This window comes from Equus asinus, chromosome 3 (assembly GCF_041296235.1).
Source record: "Equus asinus isolate D_3611 breed Donkey chromosome 3, EquAss-T2T_v2, whole genome shotgun sequence".
NCBI classification, from domain to species: Eukaryota; Metazoa; Chordata; class Mammalia; order Perissodactyla; family Equidae; genus Equus; species Equus asinus.
The window spans coordinates 69,285,868-69,313,400 of NC_091792.1; the positions used below are offsets into that span (position 1 = coordinate 69,285,868).

The 27,533-nt window shown below is 47.5% G+C and overlaps 1 protein-coding gene across 2 annotated transcripts; it reads right to left on the reverse strand.

Annotated features, from left to right (window-relative positions):
• Nucleotides 1–3,624: 3,624 nt before the first annotated feature.
• SLC39A14 (solute carrier family 39 member 14) lies at nt 3,625–25,746 on the reverse strand. 2 transcript variants are annotated; one of them, XM_044766801.2, is made up of 9 exons: nt 25,725–25,746; nt 17,847–18,124; nt 15,917–16,103; nt 12,887–13,056; nt 10,814–10,936; nt 9,919–10,107; nt 9,586–9,793; nt 8,461–8,645; nt 3,625–6,724 (listed from the first exon to the last, which is right to left on the reverse strand). In XM_044766801.2, the coding sequence occupies exons 1-9, from the start codon at nt 25,729–25,731 to the stop codon at nt 6,578–6,580; spliced, it is 1,494 nt and encodes a 497-aa protein (XP_044622736.1). In that variant the 5' UTR covers nt 25,732–25,746; the 3' UTR covers nt 3,625–6,577. The 2 variants fall into 2 exon arrangements, with proteins under 2 accessions (XP_044622736.1, XP_044622737.1); XM_044766802.2 differs by lacking the exon at nt 12,887–13,056 and adding an exon at nt 14,940–15,109.
• Between the last annotated feature and the right edge of the window lie 1,787 nt (nt 25,747–27,533).

The window sequence follows — 27,533 nt, forward strand, 5'->3', positions numbered from 1 at the left end:
ACAGCAGGGCGGCAAACAGAAGCAAAACCTTCTTGAAGATGGACTCGTCTTTCACGTTGGCGGTTGTGGAAGCAAGGACAAATTTACCAATTTACAGGGTGTGTGGTAGCTAGCAGCGGCTGCATAGTGGTAGCAGACCACAGCAATCAATGTATGCAGGTTTTCTCCAGTGAGGGCCAGTTCAAGTTCCGCACTGGGGTCCAAGGGTGCTCTCCTGGGCAGCTGCAGCGTCCCACAGGTGTAGCAGTGGACACCAGTGGAGACATTATCGTGGCAGACTATGACAACCACTGGGTCAGCATCTTCTCCCCTGAGGCCAAGTTCAAGACCAAGACTGGAGCTGGCCACCTCATGGGCCCCAAGGGAGTGACCGTAGACCTGAATGGACTTATCACTGTGGTTGACAGCAAGTTGCTGTGTCTTCACCTTCCAGCCCAATGGTAAGCTGGTTGGCCTTTTTGAGGGACTTGGGGCCACTGACTGCCACTGTGCAGGGCCCCATTTTGTGGCTGTGAACAAGAATGAGACTGTAGTGACGGATTTCCATAACCATTCAGTGAAGGTATATAGTGCCAGCAAAGTTCCTCTTCAAGTTTGGCTCCCATGGCAAGGGCAATGGGCAGTTCAATGCCCCCACAGCAGTAGCTGTGGACTAATGACAACATCATTGTGGCTGACTGGGCAAGCAACAGCTGTATCCAGGTATTTGACAGCTCTGGCTCCTTCCTGTCCTATAGCAACACATCTGCAGAGCCACTGTAGGGCCCAAAGGGCCTGGCACTGACCTCAGCTGGCCATGTGATGGTGGCCACTGCTTTAAGGCTTCTGCTATCTCAGTAGATGCACAGGGGCCCTGCCTGGCTCATGGAGGAACAGACATAGGGGTGATTGGACAGGAGGGTCTGGCTGGGAGGTGGGCCAGACCTGGCAGCACTGAATGTGGGCTGTGGGCATGGGTGCGCCTGGTGCCCTCCCTCTCCCCATCTCCCAACCCCAGGGTTGCATTTGATTCATTTGATTCTTGCTTTTGTGACTGGGTGGGCCTGGACTGTGGTCCCAAGGATATATGCAGAGCTCACCCTGCCCCTGCCTTACACATCTCCCCCGTCCTCAGTCTGCTCCCCATCCCCGAGCCTGGGGCCAGAACGGCCCCTTACTCCAGGGCAGAAGTTCCTCTGCTTCTTTCCCTACTACCCCATACACACTGACAGAGACAGCGATACCCCATTTCCCATATTAAATAGATGTGTTCACACACACAAAAAAAAGCCAAACACAGGACGATGTAGATCCTAAGAGTGCATTTCACATTTAGAATTACTTTATCAAAAGATTTCTTGGGGAGCTGGCCCAGTGGCCGAGTGGTTAAGTTCGCGCGCTCCGCTGCAGGCGGCCCAGTGTTTCGTTGGTTCGAATCCTGGGCGCGGAAATGGCACTGCTCTTCAAACCACGCTGAGGCAGCGTCCCTCATGCCACAACTAGAAGGACCCACAATGAAGAACATACAACTATGTACTGGGGGGCTTTGGGGAGAAAACGGAAAAAAATAAAATCTTTAAAAAAAGACGGTGGCGCAGCGGTTAAGTGCACAGTTCCGCTTTGGCAGCCCGGGGTTCTCCGGTTCACATCCCAGGTGCAGACATGGCACCACTTGGCATGCCATGCTGTGGCAGGCATCCCACATATAAAGTAGAGGAAGATGGGCATGGATGTTAGCTCAGGGCCAGTCTTCCTCAGCAAAAAGAGGAGGATTGGCAGTAGTTAGCTCAGGGATAATCTTCCTCAAAAAAAATAAAGATTTCTTGTCAGGGATCTTAACTAGGAATTTCCTGATGGCTTTCTGTTACATGTGTGTATTTATAAAAAGCCATGTGGATTACTGCCTGAGTTTATTCTTAGGCAACCTCAATGTTCCAAAGATCTATAAGCAAACCAGAGAAAACAATCCAGAGCCCTAGTGGAAGAAAGAACTACTCCTTGGCTTATGATTGCAGGTCACTTTCAGGCTATTCCTTAACTATAATTGATGCTATCATCTTGGAATCCCATCCATTGCCAGGGTCAAAGATTGCTGTTACACAGAAAGGACAGTCTCTCAAAACTCCTTTCATTTAAAATAAACCCTGAATAGACATCTGGCAAGAAGGGGTTGTGATACTGGAAAGAAAAATGTTTCCTTGGCTAGCAGCTCTAAACGTACTTAGCTGAAGGCTGATAAGGACTTGTGGATCTTTTCCAACCACCGATTTTTTTTTAAATGGAATGTAATTTAGCTTATTCCAGAAGAATGAAAGGGATTCACTTCTGCTGGGACTTGAACCTATCAATCTTCAAAAGTCTAGGTATTTCACACTAGATCATTAAGAGGACAAAAATCTTTAAGAGATGAGCATCGTTTTCTCACAAATCAAAAACCCTGTGTCCACATTTGATGTCTTTATTTCTTGAAATGGATTTTGCTCAAATGAGATCTCAGTATCACTGAATGGTAAAGAAGAGTGTGCAGAAGCAACATGACAGGAGAAGGGCATTCACCTTCCACAAAAAATGCCCTAAATGGCTTAGCTGGTTCTATTAGAGATAGCTAAGATCAAAGTTTTAATCTTCTTAATGATCTGTTTACTTTGCTTACCCTGTTCTATATGGGCCACAATTTGCCTCGCTCAAACTTGCTTCTAAATAAAGAACCAGATAACACGGCATAAGCAAAGTCAATGCTAGAGACAGGAAAACACAACAGGAGCTGCTGCCAGAGGAAAAGGAGCATGTTCACAAACGCCGAACTTACAGGCATTTCGTCTGGTCTCTTCATTCACTGTGCGTGGCCGGTGTTGGAAGCACAGGAAGCAGCCAGATGCAGCCTCCACCCAGAAGGAACTTGGTGCATAAAGAACAACAGCGGTTACAATGCAAGTCCAGGGAGTGAGGTGCGTAAGGGAAGTATCAACAACAGCCTGGGGAGGCTCTCCAGAGGTGGCACAAGCCGAAGGATGGAGTGAATGTCATTTTGAACAACTTCAGCAGATGGAAGTCCAATATAGTAGCTAGTTAATGCAATTTAAAAGACCAATATGAGCCACCTTATATATTATTCTTGAGTTTTAAAAAAATGGAAGGACTGAGTAATAGGCATTTGGAAATCTCTAATTTATGTAGTGGTTAAGATTGCATCAATATTTTTACCTTATTGCTCATTTTTATTGTCAAAGAAAAACAACAGCCCTATGACTAAGTTGGAATAAGAACAGATTTAGAATTTAAGTCTCAGGACTGGACTTTTCCCCGTAAGACATACAGGAGATGTGGTTTAAATGAACCAAGGCACTCTACGAGTTTTCAATTATGGATTTATCAAGTGAAAGCAGCACGACAGCAACTCCTTCTTAGGAAAGCCCACAGCTCTTCTATCATGCAACATCATGAAGTCACAGGCTCCAGCAAAGATCAACTGGTCATTTTAAAGTGAGCATGTTTCGCTATCTCAGGTTCCTTGTAAAATCCCCTCATCAAAAAGTAAGCTGGACCAGTGAAACGGTGAGTTTGTAAGTCAGCGAGACACCATCGCCACCTGGTGTTTAACAGACTTCATTACACCCACATTACTGCAAAAGATGACACCCGGGATTCAACAGTTACAGAATATAGCTTTATTTATAGAACCTTACAAATAAACATTTACAGTCTACATAAGTTATATTCTTTTCTAATTTTTCTCATAACACCTGAGTTATTTAAAAAAATACTGTGATGGAATTGCAGAACTGTAAAAAGAAATATAAACAATAAAAACCTAACCTCTCTCTTTTGTAAAAATCAGACTTTTTGATTTTTAAGATTTCCAGCATACTATCATCTCTTTGGAAGAGGACTTACTGAAAACAGGTCTTAGGATACCCAAGCAGAGAAACCTTCTCTTTTAAACCCAGGGTGAAGAACCAATGAGGGAAAGCCCCAAGTTGACACTAGATACAAAAAAACCTTTGGGGACAAGGACAAAAGGCAACCCGCATGCCAGGGCAAGGTGAGAAGCAGAACCCCTGCTCCTGGGCCACTGCTTCTGCATGTGACATATACTTTCCTTGTTAACATTAATAGGAGCTGGTCCATTTGGGGAAAAAGAGGTTGAAGATGCTAATGCCAGGGGTGAAAAAGTCCTCACAACTCGCTGTTCCTCAGACTCCCAATATGGACACATGTTTAAAATGGCAAATTCAACACTTAAAAGTCAAAAAGAAATTGCCATATTTTCAACTCATGAGGCAAAACTGTTGCCAATGGGAACATCCAATCAGTCGCATGATCTGAGTGTCTCCAGCCCTCCTCCGCTGCATCCGGGACGGGGCTCCGGACCAGCTACAGCTTACATCATCTCCCTCTGAGGCAGCTTAAGTTAATATAGACATGCATGAAAAGGGAAAGCATCCTACTGTTTCAGATTTTATTTTTTAATTTGTTAAAGATTACATTTTTGAGCTCTTCTCCTAAAACTAGAAACACCCTAACTCTAAGTATTCTACTCCAAGAATAATGGTATTTGTAAGGAAGGACAGCTCTATAGGGAATGCTAAAATTATAAATGTAATACATCAATGTGAATTAAGGAAAGCAAAATCTTCTAAAGTCTTAAAGGTTGAGTGTTATTTTCCACTAGTTCCTGAAAGCAATTTGAGAAAAATAAAACAGAAAAGACAAAGAATTGTTTTAAAACAGTAAGAAGAATAATAATAATAATATAAAAGTTAGATTCCAACATTCAAGGAATTGGTTCTTTGGTAAAACTGGAACAGAATCCTATCAGGAGTCAGTCCTGATATTTAATCTAGAATTTTAAAACTCAAGTTTTCCTTGTTCAGCTCATTCTTAAATGTATCAAAGTCAACAGGCAAGACAAGGAGAAAGATGTCTAAACCATCACCAGCAGTTTTCCCGCTCATGTTCTTTTCAAGAATATTCCTGGTTTGAGAGACATTTCCCAAGAAGAAAAAACCAAAATAGATGGTGCTTTTAATTACTGTAGAGTGGAAAGTTTTCCTAAGAACAGAGAAACTCAGAGGTGCTGGCAACGCAGCAGCACTCGTCAGTCACGCACATAACATCAGTTTGTGAACACAGCCCCTGGGCCACAACTGTGGGCACCACTAAGAAAGGCTTCCGGAGAGACTGGCTCCCCAAAGTGGCTAAAGAATCTCACATTATCAATATGATAATAATAAATCAATTCACCTAGTGAACCTGGAGATGAGCTCCCTTGAAGTCAGAGTTCTGAGGAGAGGGCTCCACAGAGTCTCACAGACAAGTCTATCAACCCATTTTCTGAAGAGAATTAGAGCAATTAATATTTCATTCAATACAGGATTCACCCTTTCTCGTTTAGGGTGCGGGAGGACGGGGTAGGGTAAGCTAGACAGTGCCCTTTAACCCACTGGCAGTATGATCAGTAGTTCTCTGCTCTGCAAACATCTGCAGTGCCCTGATCCAAGTTTCAGGCCTTCCGTGTCAGAGTTCTCTTACTCATACTTTTATTCAAATGATCAACAAATCCTAGACTTTGCCTGCACTGATTCCATTTCTGATTACCTTGTCTAAGAAGAGCATAAACTGCATTCCAATTCTACAAGTCAACTTGCCACTTTGCAGCAGCAGTGTTAACCCGGGGAGGTAAACTCGTGCAGCCTCCCCTCTAATACAAACATCGTAAGTGTGCTCAGAATGTGCTTTTAGGGAGGCAGCTAAAGTCTCTCAGAAGATGGGAGTGGGGAAGGGGAGTGGAAATCACATCAAAACCAAACCAAGTGATTTCTTGCAGGTCTTCATTCTCTGCCTTCCACTCTGTCAGTGTTCATCTGGAGGAAGGGGAGGTCCAGCAGCCGACGCCACATGCCAGCTCACCTGGACGGCCATGAGACACCAGGCGCAGCCACAAAATCCATACCCAGCACCCCCGTGGGGAGAGTTATCGTCACGAAGGCACAGACCCTCGGCGCGACGCCCCCTCTCACTCAGGATGACCCTGCCTCCTGTCTTGCCGGATCCATCTATTCCAACTTTCAGCTCTTTGAGAGAACAGGCAACTGAACAGACTTTGAAAAACTAGGAGGGATTCCTGTCTCCTGTACCTTTTCTGTAAAAATAGGTGAATCCATTTAAGAATGGGTCATCTTGAGGTCCAGGAAACACATTTAGATTTCTGGACCCCAAATTATAGATTCACCTCCTGATATTTCTAACCAAGTTATGACCACTGGCTATATTTTTGCATCGTAGGGCAAAGGATTCAAAATCTCCCAGCGCTGGTTCGAAGAAAAAGAGGCCAGGACAACCAGAGAAAAAAGTTAAGCTTGTCTTCTCAGCTGCACTCAGGTTCCAGAGTCACTCTGGGCAAGAGGGAGAGGACAGGGAGAGAGGCACTACCTAGAGACTGGTTACCAGGCAGCTTATTCCTAGGACAGAGCGTTTTAGAGACAGCTGACATTGAATGCAGGAATACAGTCCGTGTCACAGTTTTTAACAGAACCGCCTGTTCCGAGGTGCCTTGCAGACGCCGAGTCCTCGGGTGCGGGACGCGTAGCCCAGGCCCCTACCCGATCTGGATCTGTCCTGAGTACATAGTGAGGAGCAGCATGATGGTGAAACCGGTCAAGAGGCCCAGGTTCTGGATGGCAAAGGGGATCAAGGCACTGCCGTTCCTTTCATCCTCTTGGGAGACCTCATTCATCTCAGGGAACTGAGAAAGGAGAGAAAAACAGGAGAGCTGCAGTTCCTCTCCTAACCTCGTAAGTCCAGGACGATTCAGCGCGCGCGAGAGAGAGTATATCTAATAACTGCCATAATATTTATTATATTAATCTTATATCACAATATTAACATAATTAGTATATAATATAGATGGTTAATATTATGTTAATATATAATAAGTACATATAATATACAATTCGTTTACAAAGACAATTTGCAGCAATAGCCTCTGGAACTGGAATGCACCAGCCGTTCTCCCAGGTGGCTACCAGCACTTTACAGCTACTGGGGTAGAACAAATCAGATACAAGTCTGTAGCCCTGCATGTGTTCAGATGCTGGCTAAAAATAACCACTTGGATAAAACAAACTTCTCACTGTGATCTTTAATAACCTTGAAAAGATCTTTTTGCTCCCAAAACACTGTCACCTCTTTGGGAAAGTGAGCAGCTTGTGTGAGGGGCCAGAGAACGGAGCTACAACATTGCTATGACCCAAGGCCTCCTCCTGCTGGCCAGAGACGCAGGTGACGATGAGATCTTCTAGTTCAACTAATGCACAAAAATATCTCCGCCGCGGGGAGGGCTCCCCACAGGAGAGAGGAGGGGCGGGCGGAAGGGGGGCTTGGGCACACATGTGTGGTGATGGATTATCATTAGTTTTTGGGTGGTGAACATGATGTGATCTGCACAGAGTTCGAGGTATGTGGTGATGTACATCTGAGGGCTATATAATGTTATAATCCAATGTTACTGCAATAAAAAATAAAAATTAAAAAGAGAGAGAGGAGAGAATTTAAGATGTTTCTGTGGAGGGAGGTTGGATTGTGGAGGTCAATACTCTCATCAAAAATATTATTTCCAAAGGATATGGAAAATAACTCATGCAGACTTTCCAAACACACATCATGCCAACAGGCCAGGAAAGTAATCAACCTCCGTAGTTATACGAAAGATGCAACAAATCAGGTGTTTCACTAGCAAACTGAAAACCACCTAACTGGTTACACCAAACGCTCGCAGGTCCAGTACCGCACATACTCTCACACACCACTGATGATGGACAAAGCGTAAGCCCTCACAGACAGCGATCTGGCAGTGCATGTTAAAAGCTTCAAACCATGGATTCCTTTTGAGCCAGCAATTCTAGTTTCTGAATTAGGTGCATCCTCTCACCAAATAATACCACCACTGAAAAAGATGCTTCTAAAGAGTGCGCAACATGAAAAATGTCCATGATATATTAAGTAAAAAAAGAAATCAGAAGATAAAATGGTATATGCAATATCATCATAGTTTTTAAAAAACAAACACAATGCATTGAGACAAAAAAGAAACAAACCTAAGTGTTGTTATTATTGCTTTGAGGTGAGAATGATTATGGTTAATTTTCTTTCCTCCTTCCCTCCCTCCCTCTCTTCTTCTTTTCATTTACCTATGAACATCTATTCTATAATAAAGTAAGGACTCTGGAGTTGCGTTTAATCATTTGTTTTAATGACATATGCTAATAGGAACACAAACTTTTCCTCCTTTATAATCTGATGTTCCCTTAAAAAAACACTGAATTGTACACCTTACTTGTGTGGTATGTGAATGATTCCTCGATAAAGCTATTATGAAAAACAAACTAACTAATGTCATGTCTCCTTAGCTGTCCTCCCATCCAATGAATTGAATAATCCAGTCTAGTTTGGCACACAAGGCATAGACTATGGAAGACTTACCATATCAGCCAGAGAAATGTACAGGAACATTCCACCAGCCAGTGCAAAGATCCAGTTGGCAGAGAAGTGGCTGCCCGCCAGGATGCCAAAGGCCAGACCCACGTAACAGCAGCAGGCAGAAAGGAAGTTGAAGAAGAGAGCCTGCTGGATGCTCATCCCAGCATTGAGCAGGATGACAAAGTCTCCTACGGGCAAAGAAGAGGGGAGGCTTGTGGACAAGAGTCACACTAGGTTGTGGGCAGAGAAGACGATGCAGACAGACTGCTTAAACTACAGATAAAGTCTGGGGAAAACCAAGACAGCCCCAGATGTGAGATGGCAGTGACAAGACTAAGGCACCCCTTCACCTTCGTGTGTCAGAGCTGTGATACCATCTGTGAAACCGGCCATGTACTTCCAGCCCAGGGCTGAAAACAGTGCAAAGAGTTTCAAAATAGATAATCACCTCTAGCAATGGCCTCATTTCTCTTTTGCTTCACAGTGGAATAGAAGGAGCTTCCTTCCTGACAATTACAACGACTAGCATTTTTAGAAAACCGACAGAAATTAATTTGCCCAAAATCACAAGCCAATAAATGGCAAAGCCAAGACTCGACCTCGAGTCTCTGAGGCTCCAAAGTCCAGGCTTTTCACAGTCTCCCTCTGATACAACAAAGGCCCTTCAACCCCTGACTCCTCTACTCCTTCCACCACCAGACTTCTAACATACATCCCAGCCCTTGGAAGATTAATAGGATGTTAGTAAGAACGTATGTTGAGCACTTAGCAGAGTGCACAGCACATCATAAGTCCTTTCCACTATCTTCCCCTTTAATCCTCACTGTAAACCTGTGAAGCAGGTACTATTATTAACCCCACTGTACAGTTGAGGAAACTGAGCCACAGGATATGGGGCCTAAAGGGAAACAAAGATCCCTGTAAAAACCTCCCATCATTTTAAAGATCAATTTTCAATTACTAATTCAATTGTTAAAAATTAGTGGTTAGATTTCACGTAGCACAGAGAACGTATTCACTAACGACAATCAGTGTTGTGAAGTGTGGGGAGGAGTTAGCCACAGGAAGGGTGCCTGTGCCAATAACTGAGGCAGCACAAGTAGAGAGGCAGGGGGCGTGCACACTGACCTAGCTCATGTGGGAACTCCTCACAGAGGATGGCCACCGAGGTGCTGATGCCTTGGAAAACAGACACAGTGAAGGAGGCACCGATAGCCAGGCCGTCGATGAAATTGTGGAGGCCATCGCTCAGGGTGATCATCCATGCCAGAGTGCCGATATCAGAGTAGCGGACACCTTTCAGCCAGTAACAGGCGCTTTGGGAAGCCTGCAGGTCCTACAAGAAAGCCCAGGCCCACAGCCCCCAAGTCAAACAGTGGACAATGGACCTTCAAAGTAGGCCTGAGTCATCCAAGCCATTACTGCTTAAAGGCCCCACCAAGCATGAGACGGCCCACTAACCTGGACAGACAGCGAGCCCATGATGACCTTCTCATCCATCACAGGGGCCTTCCCATCCAGCTCACTGCTGCAGTGTTGAGGAATCATGTGGTCCAGATCCCCATTCTGCAGCTTCTCTGTCACCCCCTCCTCCTGGTCCTTCTTGGAAGGAAGTGTCTCAGAGGCATAATGGCTATGTCCGTGATGATGCTGGAGGGACCACAGACAGGGGTCAGCATGACACTCACCAAAACTACCCACTGAGCACCTACTCTGAGCTTGTGCTCGAGCACTGGGAAGACCTCGTTCCTGCCACTAGACAACACAAGCAGGTGATATGCACGGGAGCCAAGGGAAAGTCATCACAGAAAGCTGGACCAGAGGGCTTGGCTGACGTAGCACAGGCATCAAAGCAGTGACCGCAGGTCAACACCCATCCCTGCCAGGCAGCAGTGCTCCGAACGTTCAGAGCTCCTCCTTTGCAGTGGCTACGTTCATTCAATTCAGCAACCACTTAGGGGATGACAAGTGCCAGGCACTAAGCTATCTTTTCGGAACTACACTGCGATAATTGGTCCCATTCTTTGCGGTCATACTTCACACACAATGAATGCACATATCTCCTAAAGGTATAAAAGGTATATTAAAGAAATAATCCAGAATAAAACAAAGGGGATAAATTACTGCTTAGTAAAAGGCACACAGGCCCGATGTGGTTTCTGGTCTGCCCTCACCCTCTGCTCACATCTTCATGAGGTGAAACAGGATTTCTACTCATGACATCTGTGGGGTTTACTCCACGGTGGGAAGAGTGCAGGTACGCCCACCGTACGGGTGGTGAGCGGACGACACAGAAACATTTCTGAGCCCAATGCTTTCTCTAGAAGCGCTTCACTTACCAACAATTAGGCCTCACCTCGTTTTTCTGCTTAAGAAGCATCTTCAAGATCTTCTCTGTGAAAAAGAAAAGATAAAAGCCCCCAAACACCACTGCAGACTTGGAGACATAATTATCCTCCAGAGGGTTGAAACCAAAAGCCTGTGGACCCAGGAAAACAAAATGAGTTTAAGAAAATAAAACACTCTTCAAGGTTCCCTCTCCTTTCTTAACCACTTGCTTGACTCTCGGAAAGGAAAGACACGCCGAGATCACTCTGCCACCTACCCATTCCCTTTCCAGCAAAATCCAACCCTTGCTGTTTCCCTAATGGCTCATCACCACGCCTGGCAGGTGCTCTTCAGCTTATTTTCTGATGCAAAAGACAGCTCATCCTTAGAATGTTACCCTCAGTGAGAAGAGCCTTGGATATGGTTTTCTACTTTTAACGAGGACTCTTGTCTCCACTTCTCCTGTGCTCTGCTACAAGGGCGGCCCCTGCCAGCAAATTCCATATTTGAGGGAAGACACTGTGTTTATTTTCATTGTTATCTAGTGCCCCTGGCTGATCTGCCCGTAAACACAAACCGAGATGGCGTAATTATACTTTCTAAAGTGGGAAATCCATCCCCCACTTAAATAGTAAGAATTGCAGCACCGTCCTGACCGCAGACCTCCCAGTGACCACAAAGCCAAGGAAGCAGACTGTTCCTTCATGTGTCAATTTCTGGGGTTTCGTCTTGAGTTGTTTCTAGAAATTTCACTTATTATGGAGAAGAAAAAAAAAAGAATCCATTGGGAAGTAGACCAGAGCAGAAATCAGGAGAACTCCACTCTCAGTGATGCTCCTCCCCGTGCTGGGGCCTTGGGAAAGTGTGCAGGGATCTGCCCCTCAGTTTCCTGACAAGAAACAGCCCTCTCGAGAACAGCTCAGAGATAGGTGATCCTAAGTACCCGAACTCTGGGCTGTTGAAAAGGTAAGTGTTTCTCCTTTCTGTTTTAAAGGGAGAAAATGCAATCTCAACCCCCAGTGCAGTTTTCTAAGAGGCACAAAGGTCAAGTTCTAGAGTAGAAACAGCACATTCAGGTTGACTTTCCAGGAGAGTCAAATCATTTTAGGGAAAGTGGAGTGAAAACAGGCAACTAACAGCTCTCCACGAAGGGTGGCAGAGTACAAAAGCACAGCTTTCAGAATTAGAGGGCCTGGCCTCCAGGATACATGCTCTGGAGCAGGTCAGATTCCGCATCCATCAAATGGATAAAACCTGCTTCGTCTCTCAATGTCACAGAGTTGATCTAAGGATCAACCAAGAAAACTCAAAACTCCATCCTGGAAATCATCCAGTGCTAGAAGCAGCGTGTCTTCCTGCACACTCAGGCTCTGTCCAGGCCTGTCAGACCACCTACAACGAAATCACTGCGAGCGTAGTGTCGCGAGCGGGTCTACAGCAGAGAACACAGCAAACCAGCTGAGGCCTCTCCAAGCTGCCCGCCAACCCTGACGAAGACCGCGCTCCCTCCTCTTTGGTGAGGGATAGTCTCGTTAACCTAAGCAAAGGGGCAAAGGTGCCATGAACATGTGTGAAATCAAAGCTTTCATTCGGATCACACCTCTGCCCCAAACGCCCTGCTGAGGAGAACTGATCTTTTTATTGAGACCTATGGATTCTCTTGATGTGGGGTTTCTTGTGCCCAAAGCCCCAAATTGAAAGCCATAAAGTGATCTAACTACACTAGGCCTTTTCACACAGCAGACAGCACTCCCTAGGCACCAGGCATCTTACAACAAACATTAACTCATGGGACCCTCACAACAGCATCATGAGGTCACTCCTATTATTTTCCCCATTTTACATATGAGGAAACAGAGGCACAGAGTGGTTAAGTGACTTGCCCAAGGCCACAGAACTTGTCGATGGTAAAGCTGGGATGTGAACCCAGCTCTCAACCCCATTTTATGCTGCCTCTGCTCGTGCCTACGTCTTAGCTTCACTTTCCAAAAGGAAAGGGCCTCCTTTCCAGCCTTCTGTTGAAATGGAGGGTCCTCCCACTGTGCCCTGTGGTCCCCAGGAGACTGGTGTGCTCCTGTGCGAGAGCCCTCGCTCGCCATACCTCGGGGATGAGCTGGAAGAGGGCGTTGGAGTAGAGGGTTCCAATCGCCAGAGCTATGAAGTAGAGCAGCAGCCTCTTGTAAAAAGTCTTCTTCATGAAGGGCACCACGCTGGCCCCCATGAGGGAGCAGAGGGAGATGACGGTCACACAGAGGAGACCATATCCCCACACTGCCGTTGCAGGAAGAGCCAGTCCCACCCAGGACAGGGAGAAGGGCGAGCGCCCCATTGCAGGCAACCACCATTTAGGGGAAGAAGGTGGAGAGGGAGGGGAGGCAACAAGGAAGGTTTTGGTGGATATTAACAAAGGAAACAAAAAAGAAAAATCAGAGAGACAAGTAGGGAGGGAGAGAGAAATAGAAAATTTGTTAGTGATTCAAATCTGACGAAATTTCCTTCAATCAGTTCAGAGGAAATGAGGAGGAATCCAAAGTGGCCTTGGAACCTTGTAGCTCCTGCCCTGTTGCCGTTGGTGGCCCCAGTTGCACCTGCCAGCTGGTGCGAGTGGCGGGGCGGGCTGCTGCCTCATCACACAGCTGAGGTGTGCTCAGGCCTACCCAGAGACTGCCCGGGCCGACTACTCGAGGGCTCTCTTCACCAGAAAATAAGAGCAAGGGAAAGACACTGACCATTGTGCTGCCCGTCTGCTTTGTACATCCGACCCGAACTGCAGAGGCACATGCAACACTGCCTGGACTTGGAGGGGTTTGTGCAAGATACACAACCAGTCAGACGTGCAGGGCAGAACGGATGGAGAACAAGTCAGGGCCTATGCCCACAAACTGTTTCTTAACTTCTCAGGGATTTTTTGTTGGTTGATTGGTCGGTTTCCATTTGCTTTGAGGGGGCTCTGGCACAGAGAACAGAGTTCCAAGACCACCCTGTCACAAAAAATATTTCCTCCACCATTTCCCAGTGTCACACACCCCAGGCAGGACAAAACCGAGCCAGGGTGAGGCACTCCCCTGTGAGCCACAGTGGGGAGTATGTACAATTACTGTATTTCCATTCAATAGGCAATGAGGCATTTCATTTCAAATCTTTAAAAAATTAATAAATTCAATTTCTGGAGCTGAAAAAAAGAGCCCAAGATGAGGCCTGCCTTGAGAAGTGCTTACTGACTTCTGTGGCATTCTGATTGAGTATCAGGACGGTAGTGCTCAAACCAGATCTGCTCTTTCATTATGAAGAAGGAACAGGCCAGGCCAGGCCTGGGCACTCGCCTGCTGTCTCTTTGGGGTGAGTCTCTTGACTGGGAAGGCTGGACGGCCCCAACACAGGCCCTTTAGGACAGGCGGCTGCCCGTAGTCACCCTACTACACACGTCCCTGCTGGGCCAAGAAGTCGGCAGTGTCAACTTGGGTCTTATTTTTTTGAGCTCCTCAGTGGTCACAATTAAAAAACAAAATTAACAAACATTTCAAAACAGTCAAGTAAAGGCACCAGGAAGTCAGTCCTATCAGGAAGAAGTCAAGATGCAAACTATGACGGATTGAGTGCCCCTTCTCTTTATTTTGTAATTTTAACGTCATTTGTCTCTGTTAGTCTTCATTCCAAGTTTGGCTCTCTATGCTACAAATTAGGGCCTGCTTTTAAAAAAGGATCATTTGGTTTTCAGGCCAATTTTACTTTCCACTTGGCAACCTCTTTTCCCTCTAACTCATTCCAGATTGATAACCTTGTGGTGGCCTCCACTTAGAACAGAGCAGGCACAGGGTACCAGGGGCATGGATGGCAACCAATGGCTGAAGCCTTCCTTCTGAGCCCTGCAAACGGAGCTTAGGAAAGGCAGTGACTGGGGAAGGGAGGCTGTGAGGTCCCCAGCAGGAGGGCAAATGCTAAGAGCCTTGCATCTGACATCCCCTGAAGAGGCCAGAGACAAACCTGTGCCCCAGGAGTGAGAGAAGGCCCTTGAGACCCCGAGTCAGAAGTCATTTCCATGATATGAGGGAGAAGTTAATTTTTCAGGCAGCAGCTGTCGGGTGCCTTAGAGCACAGGGTGGGAGTGGGGGCACCCCGGGAAAGAAGACGCGCCCACTTCTGTTCTACTGCACCTCTGGGATGAGCTGGAAGAGCGCGTTAGAGAGCAGCGTCCCAATGGAGAGGGCGATGAAGTAAGTGAGCACACGGCTGAAAAACGCTTTCTCCGTGCACGGCAGGACGAGGACTCCCAGAAGAGAGGCCAGGTTTATCAGTGACACACTGAGGAAACCGAAGCCCCACACTGTGGAGGAACAAGAACAGACGAGGGCCCCCATTACTGAGGGCGGGGTGCTCTTGCTGCCTGGGACCATTCTGAATTCAGCTGTGATCAGGGCAGAGAGAGATCCACCAACCCATCAGTAAATATGTGTTGAGTCCATTTCTTGCTGGGTGCTGTGGAGAAGCCTAAAAAAATACAGCAAAGTTGCTATCCAAAAGAAGCTTACCTTTTAGATAGAGAGGCAGGTGAAAACAATATGAAAGGTTAAATACCACAGGAGTTAAATGATAGCAAGAAACAACATGAGGCACGACACAGCAGCACGTGCTAGGTACCAAGTGTCGGGCAGCTTGCGCTAGTACAACGGGATTTCAGAAGGGCAATCCGGGCCTGACGGAGCTGCGTACACTCATAAATCAGTGAGCCCTCTGTGGCTGCAGCAGAATCATGGGGCCGGGGAAGGGGGAAAGGATGAACTGGGCTGAGGGCAGACTCAATAAGGTCTCAAATGCTAAACTGAAAAACCAAGGCGTTGGCCCCCATGTAGTTTAATGAAAACCAAAATAGAAAAGCAGCCAAGAAAAGCATCTACAGATGGTCCAAAAGCCCATCTCTAACATTCACCAGCCATGTCGCCCAGTCTGACAATGCACTGGACCAGTCTTGTGAGTGCAAAAGATACCACTACAATCATTCCTCTAAGTCGCCCCTCCCTACGTTGGTAACTGGTCACTGATTAAACACTGAGTGAGCAGCACCATCTGATCGGCCAGTGGGCCACGTGAAGACAGCACGGGGACCAGGTCCCTGCCTTCCCACCCAGCTCACCTTCGATCGTGCTTGGCCGCCCCTCGTCTGTCTGCTCGTTCTCCTCGTTCTCCTGGTTCTCGGAGGAGCAGGCCCGGGAATCCAGCTGCTGGAGGACGGTGGGGCAGAACTCCCGGAACTCTTTCATCCCAATCCGGGACTGCTCGCTGAAGTTGTGCGCAGCAAAGAGGTCCCCGGAACTAAAGCACTGAGACAAAGGCAGGAGCAGACAGCCTCTTAGAACCAAAGTCACACCCTGCCCCTAAGCAGCAACCGACTCAGCCTTCCAAGAGGGGGAAAGAAGACAGAACTGTCCAAATTTCTGGTAATCTAGACTCATCTCCAGGGATGAGAGCGAGCTAGTCCCTCAATGTGCAACACTAACACGTAATCTTAGAAATCAGCCCCCCAGTGAACATACCTTATGCACAGCCATCTGTAAAGGGCTGCCCCCAAATTCTAGGAACAAGTGAATTCCAATCATTGTGACCAGGGTGTGGTTTCTATTCGCATCCTAAGGATACAGCTCCACCCAGATCCCAAATCTGGCCGCATATCACAATAGCCCAGGGAGCTATTACATTAAAATGCAGATTACAGATACTTTTCCAGAGCTAACGAGCACTGGTATCTACAGGGGAACTAGTCTCCTTGACCATGCAGTATGGTCTCCAGCCTGGAGAAGGTGTTGGCAGAGATTAGGAAGGAAGGAAGGAAGGAAGGAAAATCTGAAGATTCAAAGTCTACCACACAGCAAGTGTGGGCTGGCCAGTGGACAGGAGCTCTGCGTCCCCCTGGGAGGCGCCAGGGAAGTGGGTCTCATGTACTCTTCCTGCGAAGCACTGCAGTCTCACTTCTACCTAGACTCTACACACTCACACGCCACAGTCCTTATCCGAGTTTGGTTTGACGTGGGTCTATCTGTAAGAGAGTCGACCCCTGGCTGTGCCGACCAGTCAGAGTTTCTGGGACTACAAAGCTGAGAGCTGGACTCTGGTGACCCCAGCTGCACCAGGCTCCCCGGCAGCCTCCTCACTGACTCTAACACTCACCGTGCTCCTGTGGCTCTGCGTCCATGCCACACAGCCCCCTAGGCCACTAGATTTCTCTGAACTCTACTCTCCTTCAAGGCGAAGCTCCAGGACACCGGACCACAAACCTTCCTTGAGGATTCTAGCACACACTCAGCCCCGTCTCATCTCTGACTCCTACAATGACTGTGCAACCCACAGTAATTAACGCTGCTTTTTAATATCAGCTTACTTTGTTCTCTGTTGGTTGAGTTCCCCATCTAGACAGTAAAATCCCTGAACGTGACTCATTCTTCTTTCCTCTATTTCTCACAACACTCAGCCCAGGGAACAAAGTAGATATAGAAAGACGTTGCTGACTGACTTATATTTGGCTGCAACGAATAGCCTCAGACCCGGATTAGACAAGAGGATATGGAGGAATAATCAGAGGCCCAGGAGCCAAAAGACCTGGGCCTCACTCCCAGTCCCTCCAGGAGCTCACTGCAGGACCTCAGTATCCTCCCCACAAAATGAAGGCTGTCTACCCGTACATGGAGGTGCCGCGAGGCTCACCTGGGAAAGTGGGCCAAGGGCTTTGCTAACTCCTCCCTGTTAGAAATGCTCACTGTCCCGGAGCTCCAGCTGCCTGGCAGTCCCAGGTAATCCCGGTATAGCTCTGAGGAAGAGCCTGGAGGGTTGAGAGCTCCCACTTCAGGGCTGCCCTTTGGTAAGGGCTTCAAAACACCCACGCAGGAAGTCCGGAGGCGCTGCTGGAGGCTCGGACTTGCCGATCCAGACGACGGGGCGGAGCTGTGTCTGCTCTGCTGTCAAGGCTTGCGTGCCCTGATCCTGCCTACCGTGAGCAGCTGAGCTCCCTGTGCCCAAGTGGACTGTGAAGACCGGGCGGTAGAGACAGGGCGAGCAGAGGAGAGCCTTACCGTCGAGAGGTTCCTCTGTCCCTGCGTGGGCTCGGTGACGTTGTCCCGGCCCACTCCCACGTCCAGGTGGTTGAGCAGGCCCTTCAGCTGTTGCAGGGTGAGGCTGTCACCCTCGCCATAGCGATGCATGAGGTCCTGCAGGAAAGAGGCAGCACTGATGGCTGGCGTCCCCCTGGACACAGCGTGAGCCTCGGGAGCAGCTGCCCATAAGCTGAGCAGGGTCAGCAGGAAGCAGGCGGGGAAGGCCGGGTGCAGCAGCTTCATGGTGACGAACAAGCCTGGAAAAGCAAAGAGCCAGGTGAGGGTGAGGCTCAAGAAACTCCCCTCTCCTCCCGCTCTCCCAACAGCCACACTCTAAACAGGAGGGGTCTCTCCTCAGAGTGAAGCCTGTCAGTATCAAAGCTGACTCTTCACTCCTTCTCTAACGCCCTGCCTAGCTTGAGAAAAACCCTTCTGAAAGCATAGATAAACAATATAAAAGGACAAATTCAACATGTTTGACTAAATTTAAACTGAAAAAGTAAAAAACTATGTGGTTATGTTAAAAAAGAAAGCCCTTATCTTTTAGAGATACTGAAATAATGATGGATTAAATGATATCTTATCTTAGATTTGCTTCAAAATAACAAAGGAGGGTTGTCTGCATGAGAGTACAGATGAGACAAGACTGGGCATGAGTTAATCATTGTGGAAACTGAGTGAGGGACAGATGGGAATTCATTATAATATTCTGTCTACTTTTGTACATGTTTGAAATTCTCCAAAAAATCTAAAACAATTCATACAACTAAAAGAGGAAAAAAAAGACTGGGAAAAATACACACCATCAAACATGACAAAGGTTTATTTCTACACTGCGTAAAACAGGGAACAAACATGAAAAATACTCAATCTCTCCAGTTTGTTGAGAATACAAATTTAAAAGCTGGATGGTGAGGCGAGCCCTGTGGTGCAGCAGTTAAGTGTGCACGTTCCGCTTCAGTGGCCCGGAGTTCGCCGGTTCGGGTCCCGTGTGTGCACATGGCACCTCTTGGCAAGCCATGGTGTGGCAGGTGTCCCACATATAAACTAGAGGAAGATGGGCACGGATGTTAGCTCAGGGCCAGTCTTCCTCAGCAAAAAGAGGAGGATTGGCGGCAGATGTTAGCTCATGGCTAACCTTCCTCAAAAAAAAAAAAAAAACAAAGATGGATGGTGCTATTACTACTTATTAAAAGAGAAAAACAGATTTTTTTTTTTTTAAAAAAAGACAGGGGGCCAGCCCCATGGCCGAGTGGTTAAGTTCATGCGCTCCACTTCGGTGGCCCAGGGTTTCGCCAGTTCGAATCCTGGGCGCGGACATGGCACCACCCATCAAGCCATGCTGAGGCGGCATCCCACATGCCAGAATTAGAAGGACCCACAACTACAAATATGCAACTATGTACTGGGGAGCTTTGAGGAGAAAAAGGAAAACAGAAATCTTTAAATACATACATATATATATATATATATATAAAATCCAATGTTAGTGAAGTTAATCAATATAATAATATACTGCTGGTAGCTATAGAAATAATACAACACTTGAAAAGTTACATGTTAATAAAAGTATTTAAATCCTTTAAATTAGTAATTTTGCTTCTAGAATCTACATTATAGAAACAATCCAAAAATTAAAAGGCTATAGGCAGAAAGATGTGTTATGGTCAAGTGAACCACAACGTATCAATTTCATAGAATAGCATGCAACTAAGAAAAAACGAGAATCATGAGTTTAAGGCTAAGTAAAGCAGCAGAACGATTATATAACAGTTAAGAACTGAGAAGGAATGGAGAAAAATGAAAGCTTAACTGAGTAGGACTGATGATGTTTCTTTGTTAATCATTTCCCTTCGTATAGTTATAATTTAATTAATGAAATAAACAAATATCAGAAGGGGAAAGTGAGCCTCCTTAAAGGAGACCCTGGAATCCAACCACTGCAGTAGCGTCCACGCCTCCCCGGCACCAGGCCCTGCAGTGGGTCACTCACTTCTGGGCCTTTGCCTGCGACACAGGAACTACAGCTGAGTGGTTGAGAGCAGCCTTGTTTGCATCCTGCCTCTGCCACTTAGCAGCTATGTGATCTTGGGCAAGTTATTTATCCACAGTCAACATTCCAGAACCACCCAGAGCAGTGATGCAGCCTACCAATGGCCTTTAGTTTCAGAAAGACCTGGCTTGAATTTCTGTACCACTGCTCGCCAGTTAAGTGACCTTAGCCAAGTTACTCAGCCTCTCTCTACCTCAGTTTTCTCATCTATAAACCTGGCACCTACTTCACTGGATTATTATGAAGATTTAATGACATGAGCTACGGAAAGTCACCAAGTGCCTGAACTATAGAAAGCAGTCAATAAAGTGCGGCTATTATTGCTTTAAGACTTTTATAATTAGCAGGTTCCTCTCCTTTGACTCCCTCTCAGCCCAGATATTAAGCTGCTGATGGAACTATCAGGAATACGCATGTGGCTAACTTTACTCCAGGCCGCAGCACACACATCACCCAAGTCCCCTACCACAAGCATACCCAGGGACGCTGCAGGCTTTAGGTTCCACACATGGGGCACGCACAGAATCTGGGGACATAAAACATCACTCTTCAGTGGAATATACTTTGAGTCACACAAATGAATGGCTTAGGCCTCAGCAAAAATGATGGTTTATAAAAGTGTTTGAGACTAACAACTCGCAAATCTCCACCAAGAACCAAAAGTTAACATTATGATGAGCAGGGTGGATCTTAGACCCAAATGGCTAAACCTCATTGTACAAAGAAAGCTGTTCCCCCCCGACCACAGTGTAATCTGTCATGTGTGGCATGTGCTGTGCTGCCAAACAAAGGGGAAGGGACGGTATGCACTTGGAAAAGGAGAGGCCACGGGAGGATGAGTGCAAACCCTGCTAAGCACGTGGCATCCCTGACTCCTTGAAGAGAAGTTGGGATACTTATCCCATCTTATAAACGAGGAAACTGGGGTTTGGAGATTGGGAGATGTGACCCACAGCCAGCAGGAGAGTAGCAAAGCCAGAAACTGTATTTTTCACGAACTGCAGCCAAGTGTGAATGACACGAAAGTCAGCGCACTCCTGGCCACTGTCCCCGCTGTGTGGAGACAGCAAACACACGCTCTGGGCCTATGGAGACCCACAAAACCCTGCACGCCTCCGGGTAGGCCCTGCCCAACTTCTTGCTGCCCCAACAAGCACCTCAAATCCAGGTACAAGATGCTCTGAAGAGCTGTGAGGGGAAGTCCCAGGTGTGCCTGAGAGGGCAGGCTGTGCCACACAGGCTCCTCCTGCAGAACCACCTTAACAAGGCAAACCATCGCTCCCCCTGCAGACGTACCTCCCAAATTTATCTGCAGCAACTTCAGAACACTCAGAAACAAACACAAAAACTCTTCCAATGTGAGACACTCACGGTCATTTTAGCTTTACCTGGATGGGCGTTCACGTCCGGGTAAGCATTTACGAAGTATTTGCTCTGCACTGACCCAGTGGCCCCTCGGCCCTCGTGTGGCCCCTGTGGCAGCCTGCAGCGGTGGGCATGTTCATCAGGCGGAGCCCTCCTGCCCAGCCAACACTGGAGACACGACCCACCTCCCAGGGAGTCAGGGCAGAGTGCCAAAACAACCGGTGGGCAGTAAAGAACCCTGCCCAGTACTGGGGAGTTATTAGACACACTTCAGATCCAAGTGACCCTGGCCTTCGGGCAGACACGACAGGGGAGCTTTCTGCTCCAGTGGAGATTTTCTTCCCCTTACCTACAAGCTATTCTAAGAAAAAAAAGTTTATCAAAGATTCTCTGGAGGAAAGAATGAAGAGAGGAAGAAAATGCATACAGCCCTTGGTGCAGCTGGACGGCGAGGCCGGGCAGGGGTCCTCACCACAGCCCCAGCTGCAGGAGGAAGGCCCCTGTATTAAGGCCATGGAAACGGGTGGCCCCGGCTGGGCCACGCCAGTCCTCCCAAGGAGCTGAGCCAGCTGCTCTCAAGGACGCCTTCCTGGAGGAGTAAGAAGAGTACAAGGGGAGGGAAGGAACAAGCTGGAGGGAGACAAAGTTCTGGCTCAGAGGACCAGGCTCTCCCACTGCACAGAAGCTGGAGCCTGTCCACCCTTTGTTCACCTGGCTCGGCTTCAAAGAAGTCAATTATTTTCATGCCTTAGGTCTGTCTCCAAGGTGCCAGACCCAACCTTCCCAGGGGACTGAAGGACCTGTGAGAAAGTCAGCAAGAAATGCTTGCTCTCGGCCCCTCTGTGGACTTCAGAAGTTTCCTTACCGTCTGAGAGGCTCCTAAATCAGAATTCCACCTGCGTGTCAGCCCTTCACTTGGTCCAGAAGTTTCTCATCCTAGAAGTAGCACTTCTGTCTTGTAGACACACTTTACTGTTGGATTTACCATTCTGCATTTTTTCTATGCCCCCTTCCCTCATACAGAGGAGCAAATATTTACTTCTCTTTGGGGACAAAGTAGTGACTTGCCATGATGCTTGGTCCAGAGGCTGGACACTGATGTGGGAAGAACATGCGACAGAGCCCCTAGGGGCCTGAGAGCTGCTAGGCCTCCAAACGTCCACTCCCTTCCCTGACCACCAGATGGCCAAGTAGCCCACCATTCCCACTTCCAGAGTCCTCCGGGCTGAGGAAAGAAACGCGGCAGACTAGATGCTCCAGAGACAAACTTGGCTAAGGCCCACCTGCTTCCGAGGCAGCCAGAGCGCCACAGAAGATGGGGAGAGGCACGCACTTGTGACCTCCCTACTTATGCCACTCTGTGCCCCAAAGTCTGGCTATGTGGGGCACAACGAATTATGAGGCCAGAACTCTCACACGGTGGTCTTAGTCAGCCGCAGGCCGAGGGGTAGCAATCGGGGCAAGGGGAGTCTCAACTGGGTTTTTACAAAGCACCTTACTTAAAACTGAGAAAAGGCTGACTGTACACACCAAAGGATGACCATGGGGGTTGGAGGGGTGGATAAGGAATGTGGGGAGGGGCGGGGGAAAAGAGGAAGCTATAGTGATAGAAATGATGGCTCCCCAGAGTCCTGGGCTCCACTGCTGACCGACCTTAGTGAATCATCCTAAGCTTTCCCCTTAACTGTCTCCTCCCTACCTGAAATCCAAAGAAAGTAAACAGAGGGGTCTAGTTCTGGTCTATTTCTCTTGGGGACAGACAGCAGGGGGTCTCTGAGGTATTGTGGTCTCAGTACACCCTACAGAGCTGTGAGAAATGACTACCAGACAGCTCCACCCTCTGGGGGTTCTCTCCGATCAACAGCTCGTTGCTGCAGAAGACCTTGAAATAGGCTGGCCTTTCCCCAGTCCCCACCCCCACCCCACGCTAAGGCTGTCACCTGTCAGCCTGGTAGCAACGTCTCTCCAGCAGACCCTCCTCGCTTAAGGTGAACTGTTGAGAGGTAATCAAACGCAGGTGGCTCTGGGTGAGGCAAGGGGGCAACATTCCTCAGCCTCCATTAGGAGAGAGGGGTAAATACCCTGAAACTTGCAGACAAGACAAAGCCAGGCCTCATGGTGGAGGCGGCGCTCTTGAGGAACCAAAGCCCCCAGCAGCCGCCTCCAGCAGAGAAACAAGGAAGCGCTGACTTTGGCAACAGAAGGACCACTGCATGGGATGTGAGAAGTCCAACGTGCGGCAGCTCTAAGCCACTCCCTGACCTCACTAGATCTGTTTCCTTAGTTTGGAGAGAGGAAAATAAGCCCAAAGAGTTTTATGAGTAGTAAGGAACACAGAGTATGCTGAAACACTATACAAGAATAAAGATTTCTGAGTTACGACAAAGAATTGAAATGGCATCACAATCTTCCTTCCCCTGATAATTAATATTTGAGCAAAAAAATAGTAAAAAGCAAACAAAAAAAATCACCAACAGCAACCCAACAAGGAATCAGGCATAATCTGGCAGAATAACTGTAAAAGCAGAGGCAAGGGAAGAAATGCAGGAGGCACCACACGTGGCTCCTCGCCCAGCCCCGCCGCCACGGTGACGAGAGCAGAGGCAGGAGAATTCTCACTACAGCTCCCCAAACCTGGAGAAGTGAACTGCCACCCATGCTCTTCCTCTTCAATTGAGGAGAGTGGGAAAGGTCCTGGGAAAGCAAACCGACAGGTGAAACTGGAGCAAGAACAATGGGCTAACCCGGAGGGGAGTCAGGGCTCCAAGGCCACAGGCTGAATTGGGGAAACTGCCCAATTCCAGTGAGCGTTCCTCCCCCTCCAACGGGACTGGAAAGCATCTCCAAAGTAAGTGGGCTGAACCGTGCCAGGGGCCACTGCCCAAGTCCCAGAAGAGAGGACAGCCCCATCTCCCCACCTCATCCCCACAACGCCTGCTCATTTAGGCGGCAAAAACAGGCTGTAACTACCCATCCCTGGCATGGCCGTCACTGGGGTGGGGGACAAAGCAGCCTCAATGCGGTGGGAAGAAAGTCACCGTCTTATTTCAGAGGCAACAGAACTGCATGCTAGCATGAACATGAGGAAAAGGAACAGCAGGCAAACCGGGCAAAAGATGAAGATGTCAACTGAAAGAAAAGCAGCCTCCAGGGTGCGCAGGTCCTCGCCTGCTGCCTGCTGCCTGCTGCCCGCTGCCCGCTGCCCGCTGCAGAAAGACTCGCTCACAACAGCGCGCAGTAAAGCCGGGGCTCGGCGACGAGGTCATAAAACAGGAGACAGAGGGAGTGCAGGCTCACAGAACCAGAACCAAACCACACCACTGAAGAAGTAATGAATTAGAACGTAATTTAAAATAGAAACATTGACAAAAGAAGGTTTGAGATATAGAGGGAGTGCAGACGGAAAGACAAATTAGAGCAAACAGAGAGAAGACAAAGGTACCAACATAGGGATAAGTGGTGTTCCTCAAGTAGAGAACCTGAGAATGGGCTAGAAGGTATGTTCAAAGGTAAATAACACAAGACTTCCCTGAAATGAAAGGAAAACAGAAGCTGAAGATTAAAATACCACATTGTATTCCACAAAAGTTTGATGCAGAATGCTCAGCACTGAGGTGTTGCCTGGTTAAGCTGCTGAACAGTCAAAGGCTTTTTCAGGCATCCAGAAGAAACATTTTTTCACCAAAATATTTTATTACAAAAACATAATAAAACTTCTTTTAAGTTGCAGAAAATTCAGACTGCCCTCACCTTCCCCATAGCAACATTCAGTATCAGAGGAAAATGCAACAATATTTACACAATTCTGAGAAAGAAAATATGAATCACGAATGTTATCCCCAGCCAAGATGTCACACAGATTTTGTAGCGACAAGAAGCAGAAATTCTGAATCATGAAAAAAGTTGAGACCACAGCCCCCTTCCTAGGGGGGAAAAACGACATGACAACGGAATGCAGCTAGTTAATGCAGAAACCATGGCAAGAAGACTGATGGTAAGCAGTAAGACCCTTCAAATAGGAAATAAAAACCAATTACGGGGGTGACGGTTGACAGAATCTAAATGTTATAAAAATGGACAATAATATAATTAACACAATCAAGAGATTCCTGGGAAGAAAGGAGATGAGAAAAAAATGTGAAAATGCTAATGTCCTCATTTTTCATACCAAAGAGTCAGTAAATACTGTCTAAAATGTAAATAAGTAATCATAAATATGATCCGCAAACTTTTTTTTTAACCTTTTGGGGTCTTTTAGGAAACAATCTCTTGTGAAAAACACACTTCTTTAAAGCTTAATAATTCCTTTAATTTTACTACAGTTTCTTCTGTTACATTCAGGTAAATTTTAATGCTTTTTTATAGGAGCATTTGTATCTATTTCTCTAAATCCGTTTATCTGTGAGCATGCCTGGAAAATTACCCAGAATAATGCTTACCTAACATTAGCGATAACTGGAGTGTTCTTTTTGCTTGTTTTTTTAACTTCAACTCATTGATGTGTCCTAGTGGAAGGGGAGGAGGGAGGTAAGGCAATATAAGAAAACATGGGTAATTCTTCTTCTAACTAATCAAGGAGTTACAACTTTCTAAGTCCAGTTGTGTGCCGCATAATGACGTTTCAGTCAACAACAGACCACATGCGACACAGATGACGGTGGTGCCAGGAGATCAGTACCACAGCCCTGGTGTGTAGGCTGTACTGTCTAGGTCTGAGTAAGCCCACTCTGTGATGTTCGCACAGCGATGAGGTCACCTGGCCACACGTTTCTCTGAATGTGTTCCCATCGTTAAGTGACACAAGATTTGTGGCACAAAATCTAGAACCAGTAAAAGCAGTATTTAATACGTTTGACTATGAAAACCGCCAAGTGGTCTACAAATAATTAGTATACTCCCAATATTCATGGTCAAGCTAATAATGATACAGTCATCTGAGCAAGGCCCAAGAGACCCCATAGAACACCAGTAGTCTAACAGCTTGGTACTCAAGTAAATACTGTCCTACAGGCTCTCTGGAGTTCAAAGAGTTTTGAGAAAAACTACCCAGCCTATGGCCCTCCCCACCCACCAAATCAACATTGTCCAAGAGGCCACTCTCCTCTTGGATAAGCTGAAAGCCCTCCCAAGTCCACTGCAAACATTACAGCTTGAAAGCCAGCCCTCAGCCTTGCCTAAAGGTCCAGGACTCAATTGGCCCATTCTTGTCTCTTTTGGTTCTCTCCTCCATTCCCTAAAAGGATGTGTTCTCTTCTTCCAGCTCCTACTCCCAGAACCTTAGCCTCAAGCTTCCGCTCAGCCAAAGGCCACCCAGGGTGGGATATTTCCACACACAGTGCAGGAGGGCTGCTGGGGGGAGGGGGAGGGGCTACCTAGAGGTAGTGGCCCACATACTGTCCCCATGAAACCTCCCCTTGCTGCGACGGGCAGGATGGCAAAACTGGAAAAAAAAAAAAAAAGGTAGTAGTGACCCAGAAGCAGGGAACAAAATTAGAACCAGCAAGCTGCTGCTCATCGACCAATATTTACTGAGCCCCCACTGTGTGTGTCAGTGCCTGTGGGAGGCAGGCTGGAGGAGCTGACTGGTGTCAGGGCCCTGGGCAGCCAGCACAGCTGGCCACTGCAGATGGCTGATTTAGCCACATGCTGAGCCCTGAGGGGAATGACAGCCAGGCCGGGAGGGGTGATCAGCAGGGGAGAGGGGGAGGGAGGGAGTGCATTTGCCAAGCTCCACCTTTCCAGCCAGAGCCTGAGCTTGGCAAAGCAAAACAGTCTTCCAAAACTGACTGACTGAGTCAAGCAGCCCACTGAGCGGGAACCAGCCAGGGCTTCCCCACCCAGAACCCCCCGGGACAAGAGTCACCTCTATTCTCATCATTCATCCATCAACATTTCCCAGACACGCAATTGCAAAATTCTGACCTATTGTCCCTCTCAGTCCACTCCTGTTTGTCAGACCACAGGGTCCGCCTGGCATGAGGCTTAGGAAACACGGTACTTACATCCACCACTTACGTCACGCAGTTGAAGCAAAACTCCCGGACTTGTTATTCAGAGTCAAATAAATAAGTAAAATGTATGATCTAGTGGCTATACCATCAGACGGCATGACAAGTTGGGCAAACGTGCATTCAAATGTGGGTCCTGCCACTAACTTACCACGTGCCTCCCCGCACAATTAAGCTATGAAACGTCCAACCGCCCAGGTGCATCTGATAAATGAGAGATAGCTTAAAGGTCATAGCACA

Excerpts from the sequence above, each read along its gene's own strand:
- SLC39A14 (XM_044766801.2), bottom strand. Across the intron at positions 8,646-9,585 it reads GGAGTTCCCACATGAGCTAG|GAGACTTTGTCATCCTGCTC; the intron begins GTCAGTGTGCAC and ends CTTTGCCCGTAG. Across the intron at positions 6,725-8,460 it reads ACATTTCTCTGGCTGATATG|TTCCCTGAGATGAATGAGGT; the intron begins GTAAGTCTTCCA and ends CTCCTTTCTCAG.